Below are 23,036 nucleotides of genomic sequence, written 5' to 3' on the forward strand. Positions count from 1 at the left end.
CATGAACCAGAGGGAGGGAGGGGGAGAGAGAGGGGGGGTGTTCCTCCAGTTTCTGCTGCAGTTCATGCTTGAACTCCTGTCCTCACTCACCTCACTGATGGACTGTGGCCTAGAAGTGTCCACTGAAATGAACCCTTCCCCTCCCTCCCTGAGTTGCTTTTGGCCATGCTGTTATGTCACAGCAACCGAAAGGCAACTAGAACATCAAGTCTCTTTGGAACTTATTTTTTTTAGATGACTCTTGGTGTTCACAGACATTTTTCTAGAGACCTTTTCCCTTTGGGTGACTTTCAAAGGTGGGAATCATATTCTACTTTAAAGAAATACTAGCAGTAAAATTAAAAACACAAATGTTTGTCATGTTTACGTGGTAGAAAAATATCCTGACTTTAGAAATTCTATATTGAGGGGCTACAGAGATGGTTCCATGAGTAAAAGTACCTTTTGTACAACCATGAAGACTTGAGTTCAAATCCCAGCACCCAATAAGAAACTGAGCATGCTCCCATGCACGCCCATAACCCCAAGTGATAGAGACAGGGGCAGGGGATTTCTAGGGCTTGCTGGCTGCCAGGCTAGAAGACAAATGTGAGCTTCAGGACCAGGGAGAGACCCTGCCTCAAAGGAATAAGGCATACAGTGATGATAGACGAGGGCACCTGATGCCCTTGGTTGGCCTCCCTTGGTACCCACGAGTGTGTGTGTTGCTCCATGCAGGATGATTAACCTATTCCATGATTTAGATTTACCCAGTGACACCCTCAGATGAACAGAGGAAGGAGGGTAGCAAGGCAGGGTCCTGGTATCGAGGGACACCATTATCCAAGAAGACCCCAGAACCCTGTTCAAGAGCTGCAGGACACTGGTGGGCCCCGGACACTCTACTCTGGTTCCCTAGGTTTTTCTCACTCTCCTACCCACCACCCTTCATTCCACCCTCCACCAGAGCAAAGGTCAGGAAATTAAAGAACATGTAAACATGGCGTCCTTAGACATTACATAACACCATCCCTCCCTCCCTTGGAAGGGCTGAGCTGTCCTACACTGGTAACATTTCACTGGAAAAGAGGGGGGAAATAAACATCTGACCACAGCCAGAACATGGGCGATGGCACAGGCCTGACACCATGCTCACCAGGCAGGAAAATAGTTCCAGAGCATTACGTGTCAAGTGTCTAGACTTGCCAGCCTGGCAGACATGAGGTGGAAACCAGATCCTGTCCTTCTGACAGGGTGCTGGAGGCACCTGTGCAGACAGGCCAGGGTTAACTGCCTAAGAGTCCACATCCTCGACTCACACAGCCTAAAGTGGACAAAGACGCAGGCAGCCCAGAATCCTCACTTCCTCTTCAGTTGGTCTCGATCTTCAGTGGCTACCAGCTTCACAGCAGTTCCTGTCTGTGATCCCACACTGGGAAGGCAGAGTCAGATGGATCCCAGGAGCACACTAGTCCCCAGCCTAGCTCAGTCAGCAAGTACCAGGCCAGTGAGAGGCCCTCTCAGAAAATGAGGCAGAGAGTGATTGAAGAAAACATTAAACGTTGATTTCTGCCCTCCACACACTCATGCATACACATACAAAGGAAATTAAAGAAATAAATGAAACCAGACCAGAGGATCTCTTGTCATGGCATTTGTTGAGAAGGGTCAGCACCTCCACTTTCCACGTCTAATCCAGAGGGAACACCTCCTCCAGTAACGGAGCACTGGCACTGGCACTATAGAAGTCACTACCTCTTAGAGCAGAAAGCTGATGAGGAGCTGGACAGGGCCCCTGTTGGCTCCTGGGACCTACATCCTGCATCCAACACGATATCCTCTCCAATTCATCATAGAAGTGAGGCCTCCAAGAAAGAGGGCAGCCAGGCCTGGGAGATGTGTCCTGAGATGTCTGTGAGTCCAGAGCAGGAAGCATGGAATACACACACACGCACACACACACACATACACACAGGGCCAGGGATAGAGCATTTCTGGGCCCCACACAGCTGACATGCCAGCTACCCACTGTCACTTCATGTTCCCACCCCCATCCAACCCCAGCCTGTGAGAAAGACACAAGGATCAATAGCCTTTCTCGGTAGAAGCCTTTACCTCCCAGCTGTCCAGCATTTTCTCTCCAACCTTGATCTTATCTCTTTTTGGTTTGACTTCCCATTTTGCAAACTATATACAAATATGCACTGTTTTTCTGGCGTCCTGGTCCTCTGGGCTTAATTTGTTTGCCTAGAATGGGGTTCTAGTTCTTTTTCCATGTAGAAGTCACCTCCAGGTGACCCTTGTTCTCCTAACTCTAATTTATGAAAACCTCATTCCAAGGTCTGTGTTCCTGGAAGCCCCAATGACTATCTAGTTCCCATCTACACAAGAGGGCTCTGACAGGGTGTGTGATGCTGACCTGTCTCACATGGAATTTCTGAAGCTGGTCCTTCTCTGGCAAACATAACAATACCTACCAATTATTCAGCACTTGTCAAACACAGAACATTCTGAGTGGGTATCCAGAGGGCTTATTCCCACAGCAACCCAATGTGCTGGCTTCTTCCACCTACCATTTTCTCCTGTGAGATGGAGATCATGGGATTAAGAGTCTCATGTTCTACCAACTGAGCTAACCGGGCATGAGACGGAGGTCATGGGAAATGAAGGATTAGTCAAAGCTGTGTTTCCCCCTCTGCCACCTCACACACAGATGAGCTGGATTTGAACCCAGGTCAGAACTCCCATGGAGCCATGGCCATCTCCAGACCCTAGTATACCTATGAGACCAGTTCCTTTAATGATGATCAAGATCAATAAGAATATTGATCTGTTTTTTTATTAAAAACATTAAAAGTGTGTGTGTGTGTGTGTGTGTGTGTGTGTGTGTGTATGTGTGCATACACATAGTTCCCCACATGTGTGAAAGCCTATGGGAATCAGTTCTCTTCTTCTACCACAGGTCACAAGGACTGAATTTAGCTCATCAGGCTTGGCAACAAGCACCTTTACCTGCCCAGATATCTCTCTGGCCCATTTTACTGTATAAGTTTTTATATAAAAAAAACAGTACATTCACTGCTTTAAATGAGCATTTTATCATAAATTAAGAAATAAATTGTTGGGTGTTGGTGGTGCACACATTTAATCCCAGCACTCAGGAGGCAGAGGCAGGTAGATCTCTAAGTTCAAGGCCAGCCTGGTCCACACTGTGAGTTCCAGGATAGTCAGGGTTAGACAGAGAAACTTTGTCTTGAAAGACAAAACAAAACAAAAAGAAAGAAAGAAAGAATATAAAAAAATATCAGGCTGGGAATGGTGACACATATACCTGTAATCCCAGCACTCAGGAGTCAGAGGCAGGTAGATCTCTGTAAGTTTGAAGCTAGCCTTGTCTATATAGTAAGCTCCAGGCCAGCCAAAACTACATAGTGAGACCTTGTCTCAAAAAAATAAAACAAAACAAACAACATCAAAATCTTACCAACAAAGCAGCTTACCTCTTTTCCTCACTGCTATTCCATTCCTAAAAACAAGAAAATGTCTGTAGGCATCCCCAATCACGTGCATGAACTCTATCTGCATACTTATACATCCACAAATAATGCATTATCTTGTTTTGTAAATCAGCACTCTTGTGGTGGTAGGGAGGTACCACAACCTACTCACAGCCGGGCATTGTGCTCCCTCTCAACCCATGCTGATGTATTTAATCAGATTTTCTCATTCTGAGTGCAGTGCAGGGTTCTATGGAACAAGTCCTCTTCTAAAGGCCTTTCATTTGTTTAGGTTTTTGCTATGACAAACAGAGCAGCAATGGATGTCCTTGTTCATAGCCTGTTCATGTGGGCATGGCTTTCTCCAAGGTCAGTGTTCACAAAAAAGGTTTGTTTATGCACAGCATTTTCCTTGAAAAAGAGAATAAGAAGACAGTGTCTTATGCATGACAACGATTTTCTCCTAAAGAACAAGGATCAGTTACTCTCAGGTGGCTGCAAGCGAATACCAGGGAACATGCACAGTGCAAGGCAGGAGACCGAGTTCCACTGGCACTAAAGTCTCCAAAACGCTTGGATTAATTAAAAAGTGTGTGTGAATATTCTCCTCTGTATTGCTCTGGTTACTTCCTGCAGGGGCTAAGGCAGCCATGTCTTATGCTGCTGACATTGAGACAGCATTGTCAACTATAATGTTCAAGTTCAAGGAGAGTGTAATGTAGTTACTTAAAAAACAAAACAAAAACAAAAAGCCTTCACGATGTTTTCAATAAATTTATGGTTTTATATTAGTCTGTACTCATCACTCTCCTGGGGTCCATGAAGCCTTTGGGGCTGCAAGTTGGATATGCCTGGAAATGCTCTTAGAATGCTATCCTAAATGCAGAGACCCCCAACTTCAGCAGATGTCTTACTAAAAAGCCAGGATCTGAGTGATGGAACCCAGATCATCCCTCTTGTTAGTTCTGACTTGTCCTTGGTAAGATCTCAAGAAACTTCCTAGGCTTGAAGGCCACAAATGTGGCGTCTACTCTAGAAGCCACACAGTCAGATCCCCCCACCCAGCTGACTAAATTCTCTATGGGGATGTGGCATCTACCTCTAAGAAGTGTCTCCCTTTCCTGCCTTGCTGCTGTGGCCCAGACAGTGACCAACTTGGATCTGTCTGGCCAGACTCAAGACAGTGTATCTGTAGGTGGCCTGGAAACAAATAAAAGGAACGAAGCAATTATACTGTGGCCAGAAATAGTGTGTGAGGTGGGAGGGTTACATTTGCATTGCCCTTTTAGAGACATGATTTAGCTTGGTTTTCACTCACAATGACCCCATGAGGTGGGGATTGAAGAGATGATGCCATATTTTATAACCAGGGTCTGACAGCAGAAATATCAGTGGGTTTAAGAAGTGTTGAAACAGTTCCTTTGATAGTTGAGCCAGCAGAAGCCCATGAGGCCTTAGAGAGGGCTGCAATGGCTTTGGATATAGTGGGATTTTTTTTTCACTATGTCACTCTGGCTATCCTGGCTCACTGTGTAGACCAGGCTGGCCTCAAAGAAAGGTACACCTGCCTCTGCCTTCCAAGTCCTGGAATTAAAGGCGTGAGTCATCACACCATGTGGCATAGTGGGTTCTTGAGGTGATGCCTCTTGCTGCTGTGGCCACAGCTTAGGCTCTGGAGTCAACAGCCATTACTGCCACTTTGAATAAGATCTATCATTGTAGCCAGGCGTTGGTGGCACACACCTTTAATCCCAGCACTCAAGAGGCAGAGACAGGTGGATCTCTGTGAGTTGGAGTCCAGCCTGGTCTATAGAGGCTCCAAAGCAATACAGAGAAACCCTGTTTGGAAACACCCCCCATCCCCCCCACTCTCTCTCTCTCTCTCTCTCTCTCTCTCTATATATATATATATATATATATATATATATATATATGTCATTGCTGAGTACATTGTCATATGCTGGACACTGACCTAAGCACTTTATCTTTATCTGTGTGTGGTCAACACAGTAATGACCCCAGTGATCCCAAGGATGCCCACATAATCCCCGGAAGCTGTGACTATGTCAGAGTACATGACAAAGGCGAATGCAGGTTGCAGGTAGAATAAAGGCAGCTAATTATCTGACTTCAAAATTCGAGGCTACCCTGGGGTATAGGAGTCAGCCCAGTGTATCACAGGAAGGTTCTTTCCATGTGTGAAAGGGAGGAGTCAGAGAATGCTGCATTGCTGGCTCAGCCAAAGAAGGGGCCAAAGCCAAGGGATGACAGAGCCTCCAGGAAGGACTGACTAATCCATCCTGTTCACGCCATGATCAGAGCCCAGTGAACCCTGTTTTATACTTCCAACCCCCAGAACCATGATGAATTTGTGTCCTCCTATGCTACCCTGTGACAGAGCAACAGCTGGACACTTACAGGAATCCTCTCCTCCGGTCTTCACCACCGCCATTCTGAGACTGCCCTTTCACAGCTGAGCAATCACAGCCATACACCAGAGTTTCCGGATCCATGCCTGGGTCTGAGCCCAGAATGGTGTGACCTGAGATAAGTTATTCATTTCGGCCTCAAGCCAGGCCAAGGTCCAGTGAGGCCAATGAGACACTCACTTTGGCTGCAAAATTTAGCAGGTGAGAAGGGATAATGGCTGGCTGAATAACCTGACTTACTAAGATGTAAGTATCTGTGTGCAATTGATCAAAATCAAGATTAATGCAAAGAGCCACAATGAACACAAATTGAAATGTTAAATAAACACAAGGCTAGGACCAACTTCAACAGCTACCAAAGCCAGGTACATACATCTCTCTCCATGGCATAGGCTTGTACTATGAGATTACAGTTAAAAGCTGCAATGACTAGAGAACACAGCATTTATTGAGAGCTCACCAAGTGAGAACATCACTTCAGTAACAGCATGGCGGGTGGCTGAGAGTTCAGGGCCCAGAATCTGGTTTCCTAGTTCCCCCTCGGCTGAGTTGAGTCGCCCTGAACAAGTTACTCATTGTCTCACTGTCTGCGGCCACTTAGACTCTGGCTAGCTTTGTCTTACCCCCAGACTCATTTCGACCTTTTCTTTTTCTTACCAGTGGCTTGTCCTGCCTAGTCCTGACTTTTCTTCTCCATCTGCCATTTTGACCAGGTTGTTCACCTTTAGTGAGTTCCATCTCCTGAAAACCTTACTCATGTGGGTTTACCTGCAGCTGAATAGCAAGGTCCAGGTGATTCCAATCCACGAAACCATGCTGGCGTATTTTAGCAGGTAACACACCTTAACGTTGATGGATAAAAATGTATGCATCTTGGTTGAAACCATTAATTAACTAATCATTTACTTATCTATTGTATGGGTGTGTGTACTGCACATTCACAGGAAGGTTGGAGGACGGCTTGTAGAAATCAATTCTCTCCCTCCACTGTGGGAATCCCCGAGATCCAAACCCAGGCTAGCAGGTTTGGTGGCCAGGGCCTTTATTCACTGAGCCATCCATATATCTTATCCATTTTGCTTAAAATATTGTGAGGGGAAAAGTGCCAGTAATATAGTTATCATTAGCATCCCCTGGAGAGCTTAGGGTGACACCTGTGGTGACAGGATGCTTCAAACAACTTAGAAGAGTCGACCGCACACAGTTGTTTTGGCATGAAATAGAAATCAACATTTGGAGAGAGGTGTGCCCAGTAACAACTGTGAAGCAGAAGGTGATAGTTCAGGAAAATGACCATGCTATACTGACCTAAAACATCAGGCCAAATGTTTTCATTTATATACACATTTTAGATGGCATATAAAATTCTGGGTTTTCTGGAAAAATGAAAAGCATTTGAATGGGCAGAAGTTTCCTAGCATGAATCTAGTTTCTGACACTCTCTAACCTTAAATGACCTAAAATTAGTGTATCTCAACATTCAAGTAAAAACTAATAGAGTGATAATACTGCATGCCCTTTAAGTGTGTCTTACTGGGAACTTGTGAGAAACTTTCTATTCATTTTATCTGCAGAATACTGAAGGGCTCTTGTTCATTTTACTCTCTCTCTCTCTCTCTCCTATTTGAGTGGTGTTTGTGTGTGTATACATGCACACGTGTGAGCACACATGTGAGGGTGTGTGTATATATGTGTGTATGTGTGTGGTATGTATCGGAGGTGTGTGTGTGCACACAGGCTTATGTGTGAGTGCAGGGAGGTGCGTGCCACAGAACACACGTGGAGGCCAACCTTGGGTGTTGGTTTTCAATTTCCACCTCAGATGCAACATGTGAGCTAGCTGTCATACTTCTGGGGATTCACCTGTCTCTGCCTCCTGTCTCACCACAGCAGCACTGGGTTACAGACATGCGTGTTACTAATCCTGGCTTCTCATGGGTTCTAAGGATCCAAACTCAGGTCCTCATGCTTGCATGGTAACCACTTTACCCTTACCCCCTGAGCCATTTCCTCAAGTTAAGGTCTATTCTAGCTCAGGGGCAAAGGTTTCAATGGCTGACAGGCTTTGTTACCTTTGGGCTTGTGTTGACACAGAATGTCATGGTGGGTGCAAAACTGCTCACTTCATGATGACCAGGAAGCAAAAAGAAAGAAAGAAAGAAAGAAAGGATTAGGGTCATGATACCCTTTCTTAATGCAAACTAAGGCCTCCTTTCTTCCCACTAGGCCCAAACCTGAAGGCTTCTCCATCCCTAGTGACCAAGTCTAACTCATGAGCTTAGGGGGGATATCTAAGAGCAAACCATAACACTTCCATATTAAGTGTCAAATCAGCATCCATATCATCCAAGATGGTGGATGAGTGTGGTGACCCTGTTGTCAAAGACTATCCCAAGTAGCTGTAAAGAGTGCTCTAAAAAGGGAGCCATGAGCAACCTTACTTTCTTCTCTGTTCCATATTCCTATGGAAACAGGAATTGGGGCCTCTTGGCATGACGTGGCATGTTCTTTGCACATGGGAGCTTAGCAGATAAGTATATATTCACATATTAATGAACGAAGTGACCTGTCTGAGCCAAATTTCATCTGGATTGTTTTGAAACATCTTATCCATTCCTGGAACATCTGGGCACTGTGCTAACTGCAAACCCTGCTCTTTTCTTGTCTTGTTATTTGGGGAAAGCTTTATTTGTGGCAGAATTGTGTGTGCTGTGCTCCGTTTCTATATAATTTGCTTGGAACCCAAATGTTTTAGTCTCACCTCCCCCCTCTTTTAATATCCCAGAGACACTCTTTCCAATGAGTCATGCCCACCAGGGAAAATTACCACTTGGCTGCAGGTCAGCTCTTGCCTTCATGCAGGGAGATAGGGAATGAGCTATCATGTAGTGACTCATTGGAGCTGTGGTTAAGGTGTGAGGAAAATGTGCTAGATGGGAGTTGAAGTGTGGAGCCCTCTACCAAGAATGGGCTTCCTGGAGCTGCCCATGGTCCTCCTTCACAGTGCATAGTGCACATAGACACTTCTCAGCGTACTGACTCCCATTTGACTCCAAACCTCACACTTCTATCTACCCTACATTGCCCCAAACCCTAGATCCTTCCCTTTTCCTTGGGACTGCTATTCACGTGTATCCAAGTCATCCCCACTGACCCAGACTTAGCAGTGAGGATAGCACCTTCAACTGGGGCAGTGCACATATTGGTGAAATCACTTAAATGACAGTGATCTTAGGCCATCGCCTTGAGGGAGAAATGGAGTGGACACTGAGGACCCACATTATGGGGACCTCCAACGTGAGGCTGGCCGACAGAATGTGACAACAGTGAGACAAGCTGCATAAACACTAGAGAGCAAGAGTGTGCAGCGTGCAGCCTACCAGGGAGGAGGCAGAGCTACAGCTGTGGGAGCAGTGTGGCTGGCTAGGCGCCCTAAGAGAGTTTACGGACAGTAACAAAGCGCAGTAGTCATTAGCTGCCTTCTCACCTGTTCCAGCCTCATCCTAATAAGGGCTAGAGGCAAATGTGAATATTTATGTCTGAGCTATTTCTACTGCATTTCCTTTCCTTTTACAAAATGTTTCATTCACTCACCAAATACTCCCTGAATGTGGAGGTTCCTTGATTCAGCCAGGTACTTTTATTGCTAAGTACACCAGTGTAGGAAGGGAGCCTGTGCTCCCACATAAGCACACACGTGAACACACACATGCAGTACACATGCAAACACATGTGCGCACACACTTATACACACACACGCACATGAGTGTACAGACAGACACACCCTGGCACCTTACAGGCTGTTTCTTCCCAGTGATTATTTTGGGGAAGCAGACAGGCTGTCCAGGCGGTCTGGAATGAATCTTAACATCCTTATAGGAAAGCATATGTAAACAAAGCTAATGCTTCCCTCCACTGAGGAAAAGTCCCGGTTCCAATGCACTCACTGAAGGATCCGGGAAAGCTGCTTTATTCCTTTTCTTCCTTTCTAGAGCCTAGATGGGGGAAGCATAGAAAAACCATGGGTAAGGTGCAGGTTGGTAGAGGTCCTTGATCTACATCCCACATCTGCCATTTACTCCAGCAGGGCCTTGGACCAGAAACCTAACCCTGGTACATGGAAGTGACCATGCTTATGTCCCAGATGTGAGTTGAGGAGAGGAACCCATAAAGCCCTTGGCAGAAGGAATTAAGTAGCTGTGGCATCTTTGGACACCTGGAACCGTGTTGTTTACAAACTGTGTTGTTTATCCCATGTTGGGGTTGGAAGTAAAGAGGCCATTTCCTGCCTCTTTGATCCCATAAGGTGTCTGAAAACATCTCCTTTCAGATGCTTCTGTCAGGTGTTTTCATGGCAACAAAGAAACAAAAAAAGTAACTAATACATCTAGGTGTATAGCACATGGCAGAATCCTCAGGTCTGTACCTAATGGCTCAGGTTTGAAATGCAGGGCCAATAGAGCCATGAGCCCCACACTTACTCATTAGGAAGGGAAACAGACTTCAGCAGATGGCAGGAAGGAGAAAGTAAGAAAACTGTGGCTGGAATGATCTTAAAATTACAGTCTGTGACCTCAGAAGGTGATTTGCCTCGAGCACCACCTTTCTGGAAGTCTGGGAAGAACACATCTTGAAAACAGGACCCAGAGGCAACCAGTTTGTATTTGAGTTTCCAGGAACTGTCTTCCCTAAGGGGTCAATCCCTGAGGGTTGAGGAACCTTGGACAATTTGCTCCTGAAAAGTAAGTGCTGAACTTTCAATGAGGTCTGAGCACGGACAGAGCACAGTGGCTGAGAAGACAGCCTTAGGAGACCTGGAATTCATCAGCATAGCCAGGCAGGAGGTCCCCAGACTTAGCAGCCCACCTGTCCTATTGTATGACATCAGATGGAAGTTTTCTGACACCATCCAGACAGGCAAAAAAGGTGCTGGGCTAGACCCATGTAGTGACATAGACAGAGGATGTCAGTCACCAAGCCATAGGAGAAGAGTGAGGCTGATTGGCTCCAGAGTGTGGGTCACACCCAGCAGGCCCTTTGAGAATTCAGAAACCAGAGGCTGCCAGGTAGGTGGATCTCTGTGAGTTTGGAAAGCAATGATGATGAATGACGACAGGAGCAATGCCATGTTCCCAACATGACTGAGTCCTGGGAGGGTGTATCAGCTTCCAGCAACTGTGCCAGGTTCTTCCCAAGCACTGTCACCTCAGCTTCCACCCAAGGAGACACATATGACTCTTGTCTCCATGGAGAACTAAGCTCAGACTGGCTCAATCACATGAGTGATGGACAATCAGGCTAGGAGTGGACCATGGTGTGCCCCTATATTGGTTAGTTGGTGAGCTGATCATGACCTCTCAGACCAGCCATAACAGTGTATGTCCTCAACACTTTCCCACAGGGTTGTGGAATTTAAATGCTCATCTCAAAGCTCTTCCCCAGTTCTCTGAGACAGGACAGTTGTCCAGAGAGGGCCTGGCTGGCAGTCCTTCTGGCCCAAGTGCTTCCCAAAGGGAAGACATGCTTCCCTCTAGGCCTGGCCTTTCCCTGCTGTGGTTGCTTCTGACTGTATTCAGTTACATCTCACTGATCACCCATATGTCAAGGGTGGTAGGTGTGAGTCCTCATGAGCATCTTTCCCTTGAGAAGCTGACCTTTTCTATCCATTCCTGACATTCAGCCTGTGTTGCAATTAATCAGCATTAACATTGACACTGGTTATCACAGAACTCGTAGTGAAACCTGGGACCCATAGTTGGCTCTCAGGTTCTTCCTAATTCTACCAGCAATGCTTTGAAAGGCCTAATTTGGTTCTTACTGCAAGGGCAACATCTGTTAAGGAGTTAGATGGTCAGGGTCAGTTCTGGGGTTCAAGGCCTGGCCAACGCTCAGTTCTCTGTAAAACTTTACCTTGTCTGTTCCACAGATTTGTAAAAGTCAAAAAAAGAAAATGGAGAGAAATCCCCTGTGAATGGCATATGTTGCCATCAGTCATTCAAGATGTATGTTCTAGGCACCTACTTTGTGCACAACTCAGAGGTCGAGGGAAATAAAATCACTCATCTCTTTGTACAATCTAAGTGATCCCTGCTTCCACACTTCTGCCTTGCCTAGCTCTGCTGGGAAAACCACTGGTCTCTAGGTCATGGCTTTCAGAAGCTGACACATTCCAGAGAGAACTTTTCTGAAGACTCTCTACTCTTTTCTTCCAAGTTTTCCCAAGAAGTGCTGCTTTCTGGAACAGGATGCAGGACAGAGCTGGACACCACTCTTCCTCTGCCTTCGTCTGCACGGCATCACCAGCGGTACGTGTCACCATCTGTGTGACTAAATATGCATGAGAAGGCTGTTTGGGATGAACCCCCAGCAGATGTTGCCACGGAAATGCTCCCTGGGATTGTCACTCCCGATATGTATGACTTCTGTCTCAGTGACCCCACCTGTAAAATGGGGGACAACCAGAAGTTCCATGGATAGCATGATGGGTAGAAAGGGCTGTCATAGTTTGCTTTGTGTTGTTGTGACAAACAAAATGACCAAAATCAAGTTAGGGAGGAAAGGCAGACTTGGCTTCAACTTCCAAGTCTATTGGTGAGAGAAGTCAGGGCAGGCACTCAAGCAGAAGCAAAGAAAGGAACCATTGGGGAGAGTCGCTTACCTGCTTATCCCCAGGTTCACATTCAGCTAGCTTTCTTATGTGGCCCAGGTCCACATGCCTAAGGACAGCACCAATTACAGCAAGCCAAACTCTCCTACATCAATTAGCAGTCAAGAAAATGCCCACACAGACATACCCATATATCAATCTGATGGAGGCAAGTCTTCAACTGAGGGTCCGTTTTCCCAAGTACATCAAGTTGACAGCCAAGGCTGGCTTCACACTTGTGATAGTTCCTGCCTTAGCCTCCTGAGTGCTAGGACTGCAGGCCCGTGTCACCCCCAAACCTCCCCACCCCCAACTCCATGTCTCTTTCCTTTTTCTTGAGGCAGAGTATCGTATACCCCAGACTAGCCTCAAACTCAGTATGTAGTCAAGGATGACTTTGAACTTCTGATCCTCCTGCCTCCACCTCCCAAGTAGTAGGATTATAGATGTTTCCCTCCATTCCATTTATGTGGTGCTGGGGATCTGACCCTGTTGAGTTATGCATGCTAGGCAAGCACTCTACCACCTGAACTGTGTAATATACCCATGCCCAAGGCTGTTTTCTTGCTATCTAATTGAGTCACCTGCTCCTGCATGGGACTAGCTTCTAGGTCACTTGTTTGGCAGTTTGGGAGAGAAATTGGCTCTCTCTTGAAAGTATTTCAACTGTTGCAACTCTTGGTCCCAGCAGTTGAAATGCTTGAAGTTCTTCTCCAGAGAAAGAAATGCAGGCTTCCAGGTTTCTGTATTGTCAATCTAGTTTCTTTATCAACTAGACCTCAGTTCTTTAGAAATCTTTAGTTACTTCTGCTCAAAGTTTGATGCAAAGCATACATAGCTCAGCCTGGCTTTCTCCTTTCTACCCATCTGTGAACTACTCTGCCTCTGGTTTCTAATACACTCAGGCTATGCATGTTAACCTCAACTTTATTTCCTGTCCCCTCCTGTGGTGAATACTGAGCAGAGTATGAGGCCAGAAGAGGTTACTGCCATTTATTGGCCTTATAGTTAGCTGAACTGATGTGGTACAACAAACAGGTTTAGGGTAATGCTTTCAATTCCCCTTTATGACATACACTAGGACATTCTCCATCTTATATATTGAGGTAGTATATATCACTAATTGGGCTGGTCTAGCTAGCCAGCTTGCTCCAGGGATCTCCTCTCTACCTCCCCAGCCCTGGAACTACTGATGTCCACCCAGAACTACTCCAAATCCTTACACATGTAGGGCAAGCACTCTGCTCACTGGGCTAATTCCTTGCAAGTTGTTTTTTCTTTTTCTTTTTTTAAGTTGTTTTTCTTTTAAGAATAAATTTGGAGTATGCATTAAAAATAAATGGCTTCTGCATACAACCATAGTGATTCTTAAGTATTGGCCTCCCATTTTATTAACAAACATTCAAAGGAAACTGACCCTTTCTGCCTGCCTGATGGCTCCCTTTTTCTTTCTACAAGTCAGACATTTGAGGTTGTGTTATGAATAAGCCTGTAACCACTTCCCCTTGTGTTTCTCTAAGGCAAGGATCTGGAGGAGTTAAGACACATTAATTTCTTCCCTGAGTCCTGGCTGGTCCGGGTTACAGCCAACCATTATCACGCAGTGAGTCGGCTTCTCAAGGAAGCAACTAGCAAATTGTCTTGCCTTCTCAGCTTTGCTTTTTCTGGAGATATGTTCCTCAGTAGACATCTCTGGGCCTCTGAGTTCAGGGCATATCTGGGGCATCCTCCAGGGGAAAGGGAGAGGGTGGGGTCCCACATGGTTTCTGATCTGGAGATTTAGCTGGGGTTGAAGCGCTATGGTCATACATCCCTCCAAACCCAGGCCCTCGTAGACACAAATATGAATGTGTGTATTATTGAAACTGTTCAAACTACAGAGAAAAAGAACCCTCTCAGACCATCACCCAAAGACAACAGCCCTCATCAATGTCTCATTGTCTCCACTGCCTTCCAGTAGGGATCACATTTTCACATAATAGTTTGTTTTTCTGTACTTTGAATTATTTGCTTGTAGGAGATTCTCCACAGAAGAAATGCTTGCTGTCTCTATAGCATATGTACAGTTTTGTTCCTGGTACATATTAATAAATGTTGGAACCAAACGACTCTGCCCCAGATAGAAATGAACTTCCCCCACTGTACACACACTTGGCAGCATGGGACATTTAAATTTCAAACCGCTTTTGTTAATTGAGGAGTGAACAATGACATTTCATCTTTAAATATGCATTTCTCCGATGACTGGCAAACATGAGTGTTTTCCCACGTGTCTGCTTTGTGGATTGTCCATACAAACTGCCCTGCTTCTTGTACATTCCCAGGGGTGCATTTTCAGAGATGAAGCGGGGCAGTGTTCAAGTTCTGAAGATGCATGAGTCACGAGCTAAAATTCAGCCAGCTCCACAAGTTCCTATTGTGATGCTGGAACCAGCCCTCCAAGTGCCCTTCTCCCTGCACATTAGAGGACAAGTCCACGGAAAGCTCTTGCTTCTCCCGGATATAATTCAGAACTCCTCTCTAAAAGTGGCCAAAGAGACTGGCACTGAGGAAGTGCCCAGTGCCATCTTCTAGCCCCCCAACCCTGCCCAACCCTTCCTTTCATCCTTGGCTGTAAAGTCATGCTCCTGAGATCCACACCCACTTTCCAGTCTTCTCTGTGAAATGTCATGCAAGGGTCCTGCTCACTCTTGAGTTTGTGACCATGATCATTCCCGCGAGGATGCTATAGACGTCCATTTTTCATTCCCCTAGTCACACCGCTTAGCCATTTTCCTCTCTCCTCTACATACTCTGGAAACACTGGGAACAGTACTTGGATATGGTCGGTTTTCAGTAAATGTCTGAAGATAAAAACCATGGGGCCTGGAGATCCAGGGTGGGTGGACTGAAGTGATGAGGAGGGGTGATTTACCATGCATCAGGTAAGCTGTGTGTGTTTCCCTTCCAGCTGGAGAGTGGGGGCAACATGGTCCACCTGAAAGATCTTTCTACACAAGCCATGAGGTTTGGGCTGCTCTTTAGGCAGGTACTGAAAACTTGACCCAATCAAGGGGAAGGGCTATTCCTTCTATGCTGAACGAAGGAGCTCTATGAGGCCACCCACAACCACTCTGACCTCAGGGAGTAGAGCATCAAACTCCTAGGAGTTCATAAAACAGGGTGGGACAGACCAGTCAGCAATCTGATGTGTGTAGTCCAAATTTTCCCACTAGGGTGACCAACAGTCCCACTTTTCCCATGATGGAAGAGATTTCCTGGGAGTGGAGAGTTTTCTTCCTAAAAGCAAGAAACATCTGGGGAAACCATGGACTAATAATCTCCCTACACACACACACATACACATGTTCCCCCACACAAGGATTGACAGTTACCAAAGGCTCAGCAAGTCTCCAGTCCAGGTTGCAAGACCTGCCTCATTCTGGTAGCTGGTTGAGAGGATCTCAATCAAATCATGGTTGGCCAAGAAGCTGCAGTGTGAGGCATCTCATTACTCAGCCATAGGACAGGGTCTGGGGTTGAAGGCTATGCTCTGTCTTGGGCTTGTTGCAATAGAATATATGTATGTATGTGTATATATACATAAATATGTGTATATGTATGTATGTATGTATGTATGTATGTATAAACACACACACACATATCATTTCTGCTTTGTGACTTCTTTAAGGTAATTACCAGGGCTCTTAAAAGAATTCACGTTTCAGGGATTTGGGACCTAAAGCTATCATCTAAGAGACTGAGCCAGTACCTGGTTGCAGAGACCCACTAAAGTGAATCTTTTTGCAAAATAGTATGGCATGTCTCATAGGTCCATCACATTGGAACAAAATGCATGGCAGCACGTGGGTCATTTAAGACCTTACCTAACTATTATTTCTCCCCTGAGAATCATGCAAGATAATGATTAGAAATGTTGGCAGTAGTAGCTGTTTCTGAGAAGCGACAGTTTTTGAGTATGTCACTCTAGTATTGCTGCATCCTCTTGCCTTCAAATATGGATGGAATTTCCCCTTTAACTTGGTTGCTTCTCTTTCCCAACGTAGGAATATACCACTTACTCGGAAAGGATTTCTATATATGGATACTTCTTTGAGATAAAGGGAATCAAACACGATATTACCTCTTACAGTTTTTCTATGCAGGTAAGAAGCAGGATCATGGGAAAGGCACACCTCTAAAGAAGCCACCCAGGGCTAGCCAATTGATGATGGATTAAAAGGAATTGAGGAATCATTAGTTCATCATTCATATAGACCATGTTGTAAAGCACTGTTCACACTCATGCATGTGAAGCCATGTGATTTTCACAACCAGCTGAGGAGGTCGGCACTGGTAGGAGATGAGGTTGTCAACTCTGAGTGACTCTTTCAAGTCATGTGGCGCCTTGACTAAAAGTGAAGGGTTCAGCTTGTCTGTCCTGGGAGTTAAATCATCATCAGTCTGTACATAATGGCGGATATTGTGCCCACGGTCATTCTTTGAAGAAGTGACAGGTAGTGCTTACAAGTAGGAGAGGGGTGAGTCTGCCTAGAGTGACAACAGGGCAGCATATGGGACATCTGAGGAATCAGGCGAGGGAGTGATGTCTCAATATTCTCTTCAAGCCTTCAGGAGAGGTTGAAGAAGACCATTTAAGGGCAGGGAATTGCAGTTAGACAGCCTGGCAAGCTGCATGTGCTCAAGTCCCATGATCCTCTTGCCTTTAAGATGAAATACAAAGACAGGGTCAACTTAGGAGTATTAAATGTGTTAATTGTGCAAAGGGCTTGCAACCAGTTTGGCATGGAAAGCATTATTTCTGGTTTGTTTTATTGGAAATTTGGTAGCTAGGAATAGAACTCAGGGCCTTGTGCATTGTAAGCATTTGCTACACTCTCATTCCAGTATTGTGTATATTTAGCAGTGAGGGTAGTGACAGTGATGGGTGCTGTGGTGAAGAGCTGCTTTATTCCATTTAGGATTTGCTTAGAAATCTCTCTTCTCTCGATGCCAAGCTCCCTGAGAAACGATCTCTCCCGTGGCTTTTTATGTTCATTGCCAGTCACCATGCCTAGGACCTAGGGGGACTTTAAATGATAAGAGGAATCAGCAAATGATGAAATCTGAGTTTTAGTCCCAGTTTGGTCACTATCTTCTCCTCCTGTGTCCTCCATTCTTGGTTACCAGGTCCTTGGGCATCTTCCTAACTGAATGGAAGAGATGAGTTATGTAACGCCACCATTGGTCCTTATGTATACACTACTGGAGCTTTATCCTGGCAAAACAATAAGGAAGCTTGATTCAGTGGCCAAGCTCTGGTCCATTGAAAGCGGTTTGCATATGGAGAGGTCTCAGACATCACAGGGCTTCACAATAGCCCTCAAGAAATTATGCCATTTGGAGAATGTCCGTGAGCTATCAGTATAGAATGAAGCAGGAAGGCTGTGTGTCAGGAACTGTTTGCTAGCTCTGGTCACCCTGGTCACATAGCTACACAGGATGGGCCATTCTCTTTGCAGAGAATAAGACATACCGACTTGGAGTGCCCCTCTCCCATCTGCGAGCACAGTGCTATCAGCCTGAGAGCCGAGCGCCTGGTGAAGTATGAGATCAGAGCCCAGACACTGGTGGATGGCAGGTGGCAGGAGTTCAGGACAAACCAGATCACCCAGAAGTTTGGGTTCAACAAGCCGGGCTGCAAAAGCCACGTGAGCATCCCCCTGGCCTCGCTTTTCTCTTTCTCTTCTGTGTCCTTTTTGCTCCTTCCCTCCCTCACCCCTTTTTGGGCATTCCTGTCTTCAAGCCACCAGTGGTCCATCACAGGATTGTTTTCGGTTTCTTAAAGGTGAGCACAGTCCAAATGATACCAAAGAAAAACCGTCTAAAATGAAAAGCAGTAGTTGTGGATGACACTAACAATCAAATCAGGGGCACAGCAGACCCCCTCTTGTAAATGTCAATAGGTATTAATGTATAGATGTAAAGTGTCACAGCTCATCAGTTCCTCCCTCAGGCTAACCCAAGAGGACAGAACCCAGTCAACCCTAGGGTGGTACCAACACCTAGGCTGACTTAGTACCTGCCTGGCTTTTGGCAGAGAGGCAGAGATGCAGCCCAAATAGCTCTTTGGGCTGTGGGTTTGAAGTTGGGGCTCCAGCTGGTGCCCTATTGAGAATGTTGCTGTACCATAAACCACAGAGTCATTCTCTGTCCAGAACTTGGGGACACATTAGAATCATCTGGAACTTTGAGCAGCCCCTGTAGGCGATCAGGAGACCACACAAGTGGTGAGAACAAATGCTCCACAGTTGGGGCCTGGGTTTAACATTTATGCTCATTCTCTTGGGGGTGGGGTGGGGGGACAGGCTAGGCTGAAGTATGCTTCACCTTGATCAGGTAACAGCACAGGTGTAGCCTTGGGACAACTCCTAAACATTTATACACTTCACTGTACCTGAATTATGTCTAAACTTTGTTTAGTTACACTCTCTGTGGGTTACTCTGCTAAAGCCAGGGTTGGGAGCCAGGAACTTATGCAGCTGCCATGGGCACAGTAGCCTCGTCCTGAAAGTCTCATTTGCTCTGTTCTGTTTCTTATCTCAGGCCTTGAAAATCCAAACTGTGGGCATTCCAATCTATGCCAGCTTTGCATTCATTTTCCCAGCATCTTGACAGTTTTCAGAGGAATCTATGGGATCCCCTGCCCTGACCGACCTGTCTACATGAGAGAAATAAAATGACATTAAGGAGGGGAGCCCAGCTGTCTGTGTTTGTTATCCCCACCAGGTCCTCTACTCAGGCGCTCCCATTATAGGTTAGTTGTAATCTGTGTCTCTTTTCATCCAAAGATATCACTGGGGAAAATTCATGTCCAAGTCCCTTGAGCTGTTGACAGGCTAATCTTGCAGCTTCATGACTAAGAGCCTCAGTAGCTACTAATAGCCTCACACAATGTCCTGCAGTCCTGGGGGACATCCTGTCCGGATTAGAAGTTAAACCCTTCCCTAAGAGAGAGGGTGGTACAAAGGGTCACCTTGGGGGGGGGGTGTCTACCGCTATGTGTTACCTGGTATCTTTGAGAATATGGAGAGTTAAGGGAGACCTGGAGGGAGACAGAGCTAAAGAGCTGGACTTTGGGAGCCTTCAGGACTGTCCCCTCCCTCCTGTGTCCCACACTTCTGCACCGTTGTTCCCATTCTGGTCCAGTCAATGAGAAGTAGTAATGGGAGCAGCTAGACAAGAGAGGAGAGAAACTGGGGTAGCTATCACCGGGCTACACAGCAAGGATTTGATAGAGTTGGAAATACATATGACACAGTGGGATGGATAGTGGAAAATATGGCCTTCATAATTCATATTAAGGTGAAGACCAGCAAGACCTCAGGCACAAAATCTATGGGGTATCATAGCCCCATAAATACTCAGTAACCTGGACAACTGATATTATAATGCAATATTTTAAAAATTCAAAAACCAATGGGGAAAACCCCCATTATGATATAGATGGATGAATTATCATGAGATAGACACGGGTCTACCTTCCACGTTCCCACCAACCCTTCTAACCTCCTGAGAGTCTCTGTTGGGGAGAAAACTCCCTCAACTGTGTCTCTTCCCACAGCAGCCATCAGACTGAATGTATCCCCCTCATTGTTTGCACGACACCCTCAACTCTCCACATCTGAACATAATGGAGCTGTGGTGGTGCCTGCCTGTAATCAAAGCGCCCGGGAGGCAGAGGCAGGCAGATCTCTGTGAGTTTGAAGCCAGCCTGGTCCACAAAGCAAGCTCTGGGACCGCCAACTAGTTTTAGTTCGGCCATGGAGTCTGATTGACTATTTTACAAACAGAAACACACCTCAGCCATTGTACTAGCTACTTTTCTTGCTGCTGTGATCCTGACAAGAAACTGTGGAAGAAAGAAGGGGCTGTTTTGGATCACAGTTCAAGGGTGCCATCCATCATGCAGGCAAGTCGTCTTCTGGGCTTTTTTGTTTTTCCATTCAAAATGGGTTATGCATGTGTTGTGTAGGAGACCTGTGGATGATGCTAGAAAAGACTGCAGTTAGAAGCTTCCATTCCTCTGTGAGAATCCTCACTGTGTCCCCTGCCAACACACACACACACACACACACACACACACACACACACACACACAGCAGGCTTAGGAATCTGTTTTACCACCCTGGGTGAAAAACAATCATCCTCTAAGACAATATCAATATAGTCTCCACTCCATGGAAGCTGGGCAGTGGTGGTGCTCTCCTTTAGTCCCAGCACTTGGGAAGCAGAGGTAGATGGATCTCTGTGAGTTTGAGACCAGCCTGGTCTAAAAAGTGAGTTCCAGGGTAGGCTCCAAAACCACACATAGAAACCCTGTCTCGAAAAACAAACAAAAAAGGAAGGAAGGAAGGGAGGAAGGAAGGAAGGAAGGAAGGAAGGAAGGAAGGAAGGAAGGAAGGAAGAAAAAAGAAACCCCCACAGAAGAACCATTTGCTCTGATTCTGATAATCCACTCCTGTCCACCAGAGGGCACAGTTGACTTCCAACTTGGGAGCCAGAATTCCAGTGGCTGAAATTGGCAATCTAGAAAAACTCAGTGTCCTAGTTACCATTAGCTATCAACCTGACACAGTCTAGAGACATCTGAGAAGGGTGTCTCACCTGAGGATCAGACTGGCCTGGGTGCATGTCTTGCTAGTTGATGTAGAAGGGTTCGGCCCACTGTGAGCAGTACCTTTCCCTGAGCAGACAGTCCTGGGTTCTAGTAGAAAGTTAGCTAAGCATGAGCTTGTAAATGAGCCAGTAGGCAGCATCCCTGTATGAGTTTGGTTTCAAGGTCTCCCTCAAGTTCCTGCCCTGACTTCCCTCAATGATGTATCCAGCAGTGTGAGTCAAGTACATCTTTTCCTCTGCAAAGTTGCTTTGGGTACTAGCAACAGAAATGAAACTAGAACACACGCCTGCCTTGCAGCACTGGCTCCTCCTTGCTTAATGGTTGAAAATGAAACTAGAACATCTGGGGTGAGAGGCAAGGAGTTCAGCCATACAGTCCCTGAACTTGGGAAGTACAAGTCTTGAGACAGAAAAGTTCTCAAGAGACTCTCACGAGCTCTTCTTATGAGAGGAAGCTTCATAGACTGATTTTATGACCCATGGTTACAATGCCCAAAGCAGTGGGCCTGGGCACTGGGCAAACTGACTGACTCTGTTTGCTTCTCTCGTCATTCCCTTCATCCCCCAGGCTCTGTAGAGGGAAAGATTTGTTCTCAGAAGATAGTTGCAGATTCACTTGATGCGTAGCAACTTTCAGGTTCCAGCTGACTTAGATTTAGGTCCCAACTGTGCTGTCTGTGTGGCCTTAGGCAATTCAGCTAAACTCAGCCTCAGAATCCAATCTGTTGCTGGTGGAGCTAAGCAAACCAAACTGCAGTGACTTTGTCAAGCACCTGAACACATCACGTACACTTGATAAACTTCATTCCTATTGTTCACTTGCTGCTTGGAGTCACTTTGTATTTGTTGAAGGTGGAGACCGATGTCGGGTAGGCTTGGTGCATCCTTCCTGGGGCCGGATGCGGAATGAGATGGCTGGACCAGTGGCTCCCTTGGGTCTTCGAGTCACAGATAGTGGTTTTTGAGAGCAGAGGAGCAGCTGAGCCTGTGAAACAGGAGTGGTGGCTCTGAGGAAGTAAACACTGACTCGCTTTACCTCAGGCTTGTCAGAGTAACAATGAATTGTGGAATCCCACCACTGATGGGGAGGCCAAGGCAGGAAATTCTGGAGCTAACTGGCCAATCAGTGAAAGACCCCATCTAAGGGGAGAAAAATAAAAAATAAAAATAAAAGAACTGAGTATGGTGGCGTATACCTTCAATCTAAGAACTTGGGAGGCAGAAATAGGCAGATCTCTTCAAGTTCAAATTGAGGTCAGCCTGGTCTACATAGTGAATTCCAGAGCTTGTCTAAATGCCTAAATAAATAAAAATAACTGTAGGGAGCACACATATGTGGGGGAGAAGGAGAAGAAGGAAGAGAAGACAGCAACATAGAAAGAAGCCTTTCCTCAACTTTTTTTTTTTTTTTTTTTTTTTTTTGATAGGGTTTCTCTGGCAGGCCTCAAACTTATCTGCCTCTGCCTTCTGAGAGCTAGATGCTAGAATAAAAGGCATACACCACCACTCTGGCTTACCTACCTCCTTTTTGAGATAGCAGGTAATTATGTAGCCTAGGCTAGCCTGGAACTCACAAGCCTCCTGCCTCAGGATTACAGGCATTACAGGATTATGCCACCACACCTAACTTTCCTCTTTTCAGAGGTTTTGTGTCCTGCAGATCACTGTGTCTTGCAGTATGAGGAGAAGAGAGGAAGCCTAAGTTGGAGAGGGAAGTACCAAGCTTTGGGTGGGCTGCCCAGGGCATTAAGGAGGGCCAGACCGGCCCCACTTCTCCTGCAGGATGGATGTAGAATGTGATATTTGCATGGATTGGACCAGTCCTTG

The 23,036-nt window shown here is 46.0% G+C and overlaps 1 protein-coding gene across 1 annotated transcript in view; it reads left to right on the top strand.

Moving 5' to 3' along the window:
* Btbd16 (BTB domain containing 16) overlaps window positions 1–19,283 on the top strand; it is a 45,348-nt gene extending 26,065 nt beyond the window's left edge. Inside the window, exons 10-16 of the mRNA XM_051193164.1 lie at window positions 6,619–6,738; window positions 12,119–12,210; window positions 14,072–14,154; window positions 15,502–15,579; window positions 16,598–16,696; window positions 18,053–18,241; window positions 19,137–19,283. Of these exons, the coding sequence (XP_051049121.1) occupies window positions 6,619–6,738; window positions 12,119–12,210; window positions 14,072–14,154; window positions 15,502–15,579; window positions 16,598–16,696; window positions 18,053–18,241; window positions 19,137–19,205 (730 nt within the window). The 3' untranslated portion in view covers window positions 19,206–19,283. The remainder of the gene's footprint in view (window positions 1–6,618; window positions 6,739–12,118; window positions 12,211–14,071; window positions 14,155–15,501; window positions 15,580–16,597; window positions 16,697–18,052; window positions 18,242–19,136) is intronic.
* The last annotated feature ends 3,753 nt before the right edge of the window (window positions 19,284–23,036 follow it).

This window comes from Phodopus roborovskii, unplaced genomic scaffold, assembly GCF_943737965.1.
Source record: "Phodopus roborovskii unplaced genomic scaffold, PHOROB, whole genome shotgun sequence".
Taxonomy (NCBI): domain Eukaryota; kingdom Metazoa; phylum Chordata; class Mammalia; order Rodentia; family Cricetidae; genus Phodopus; species Phodopus roborovskii.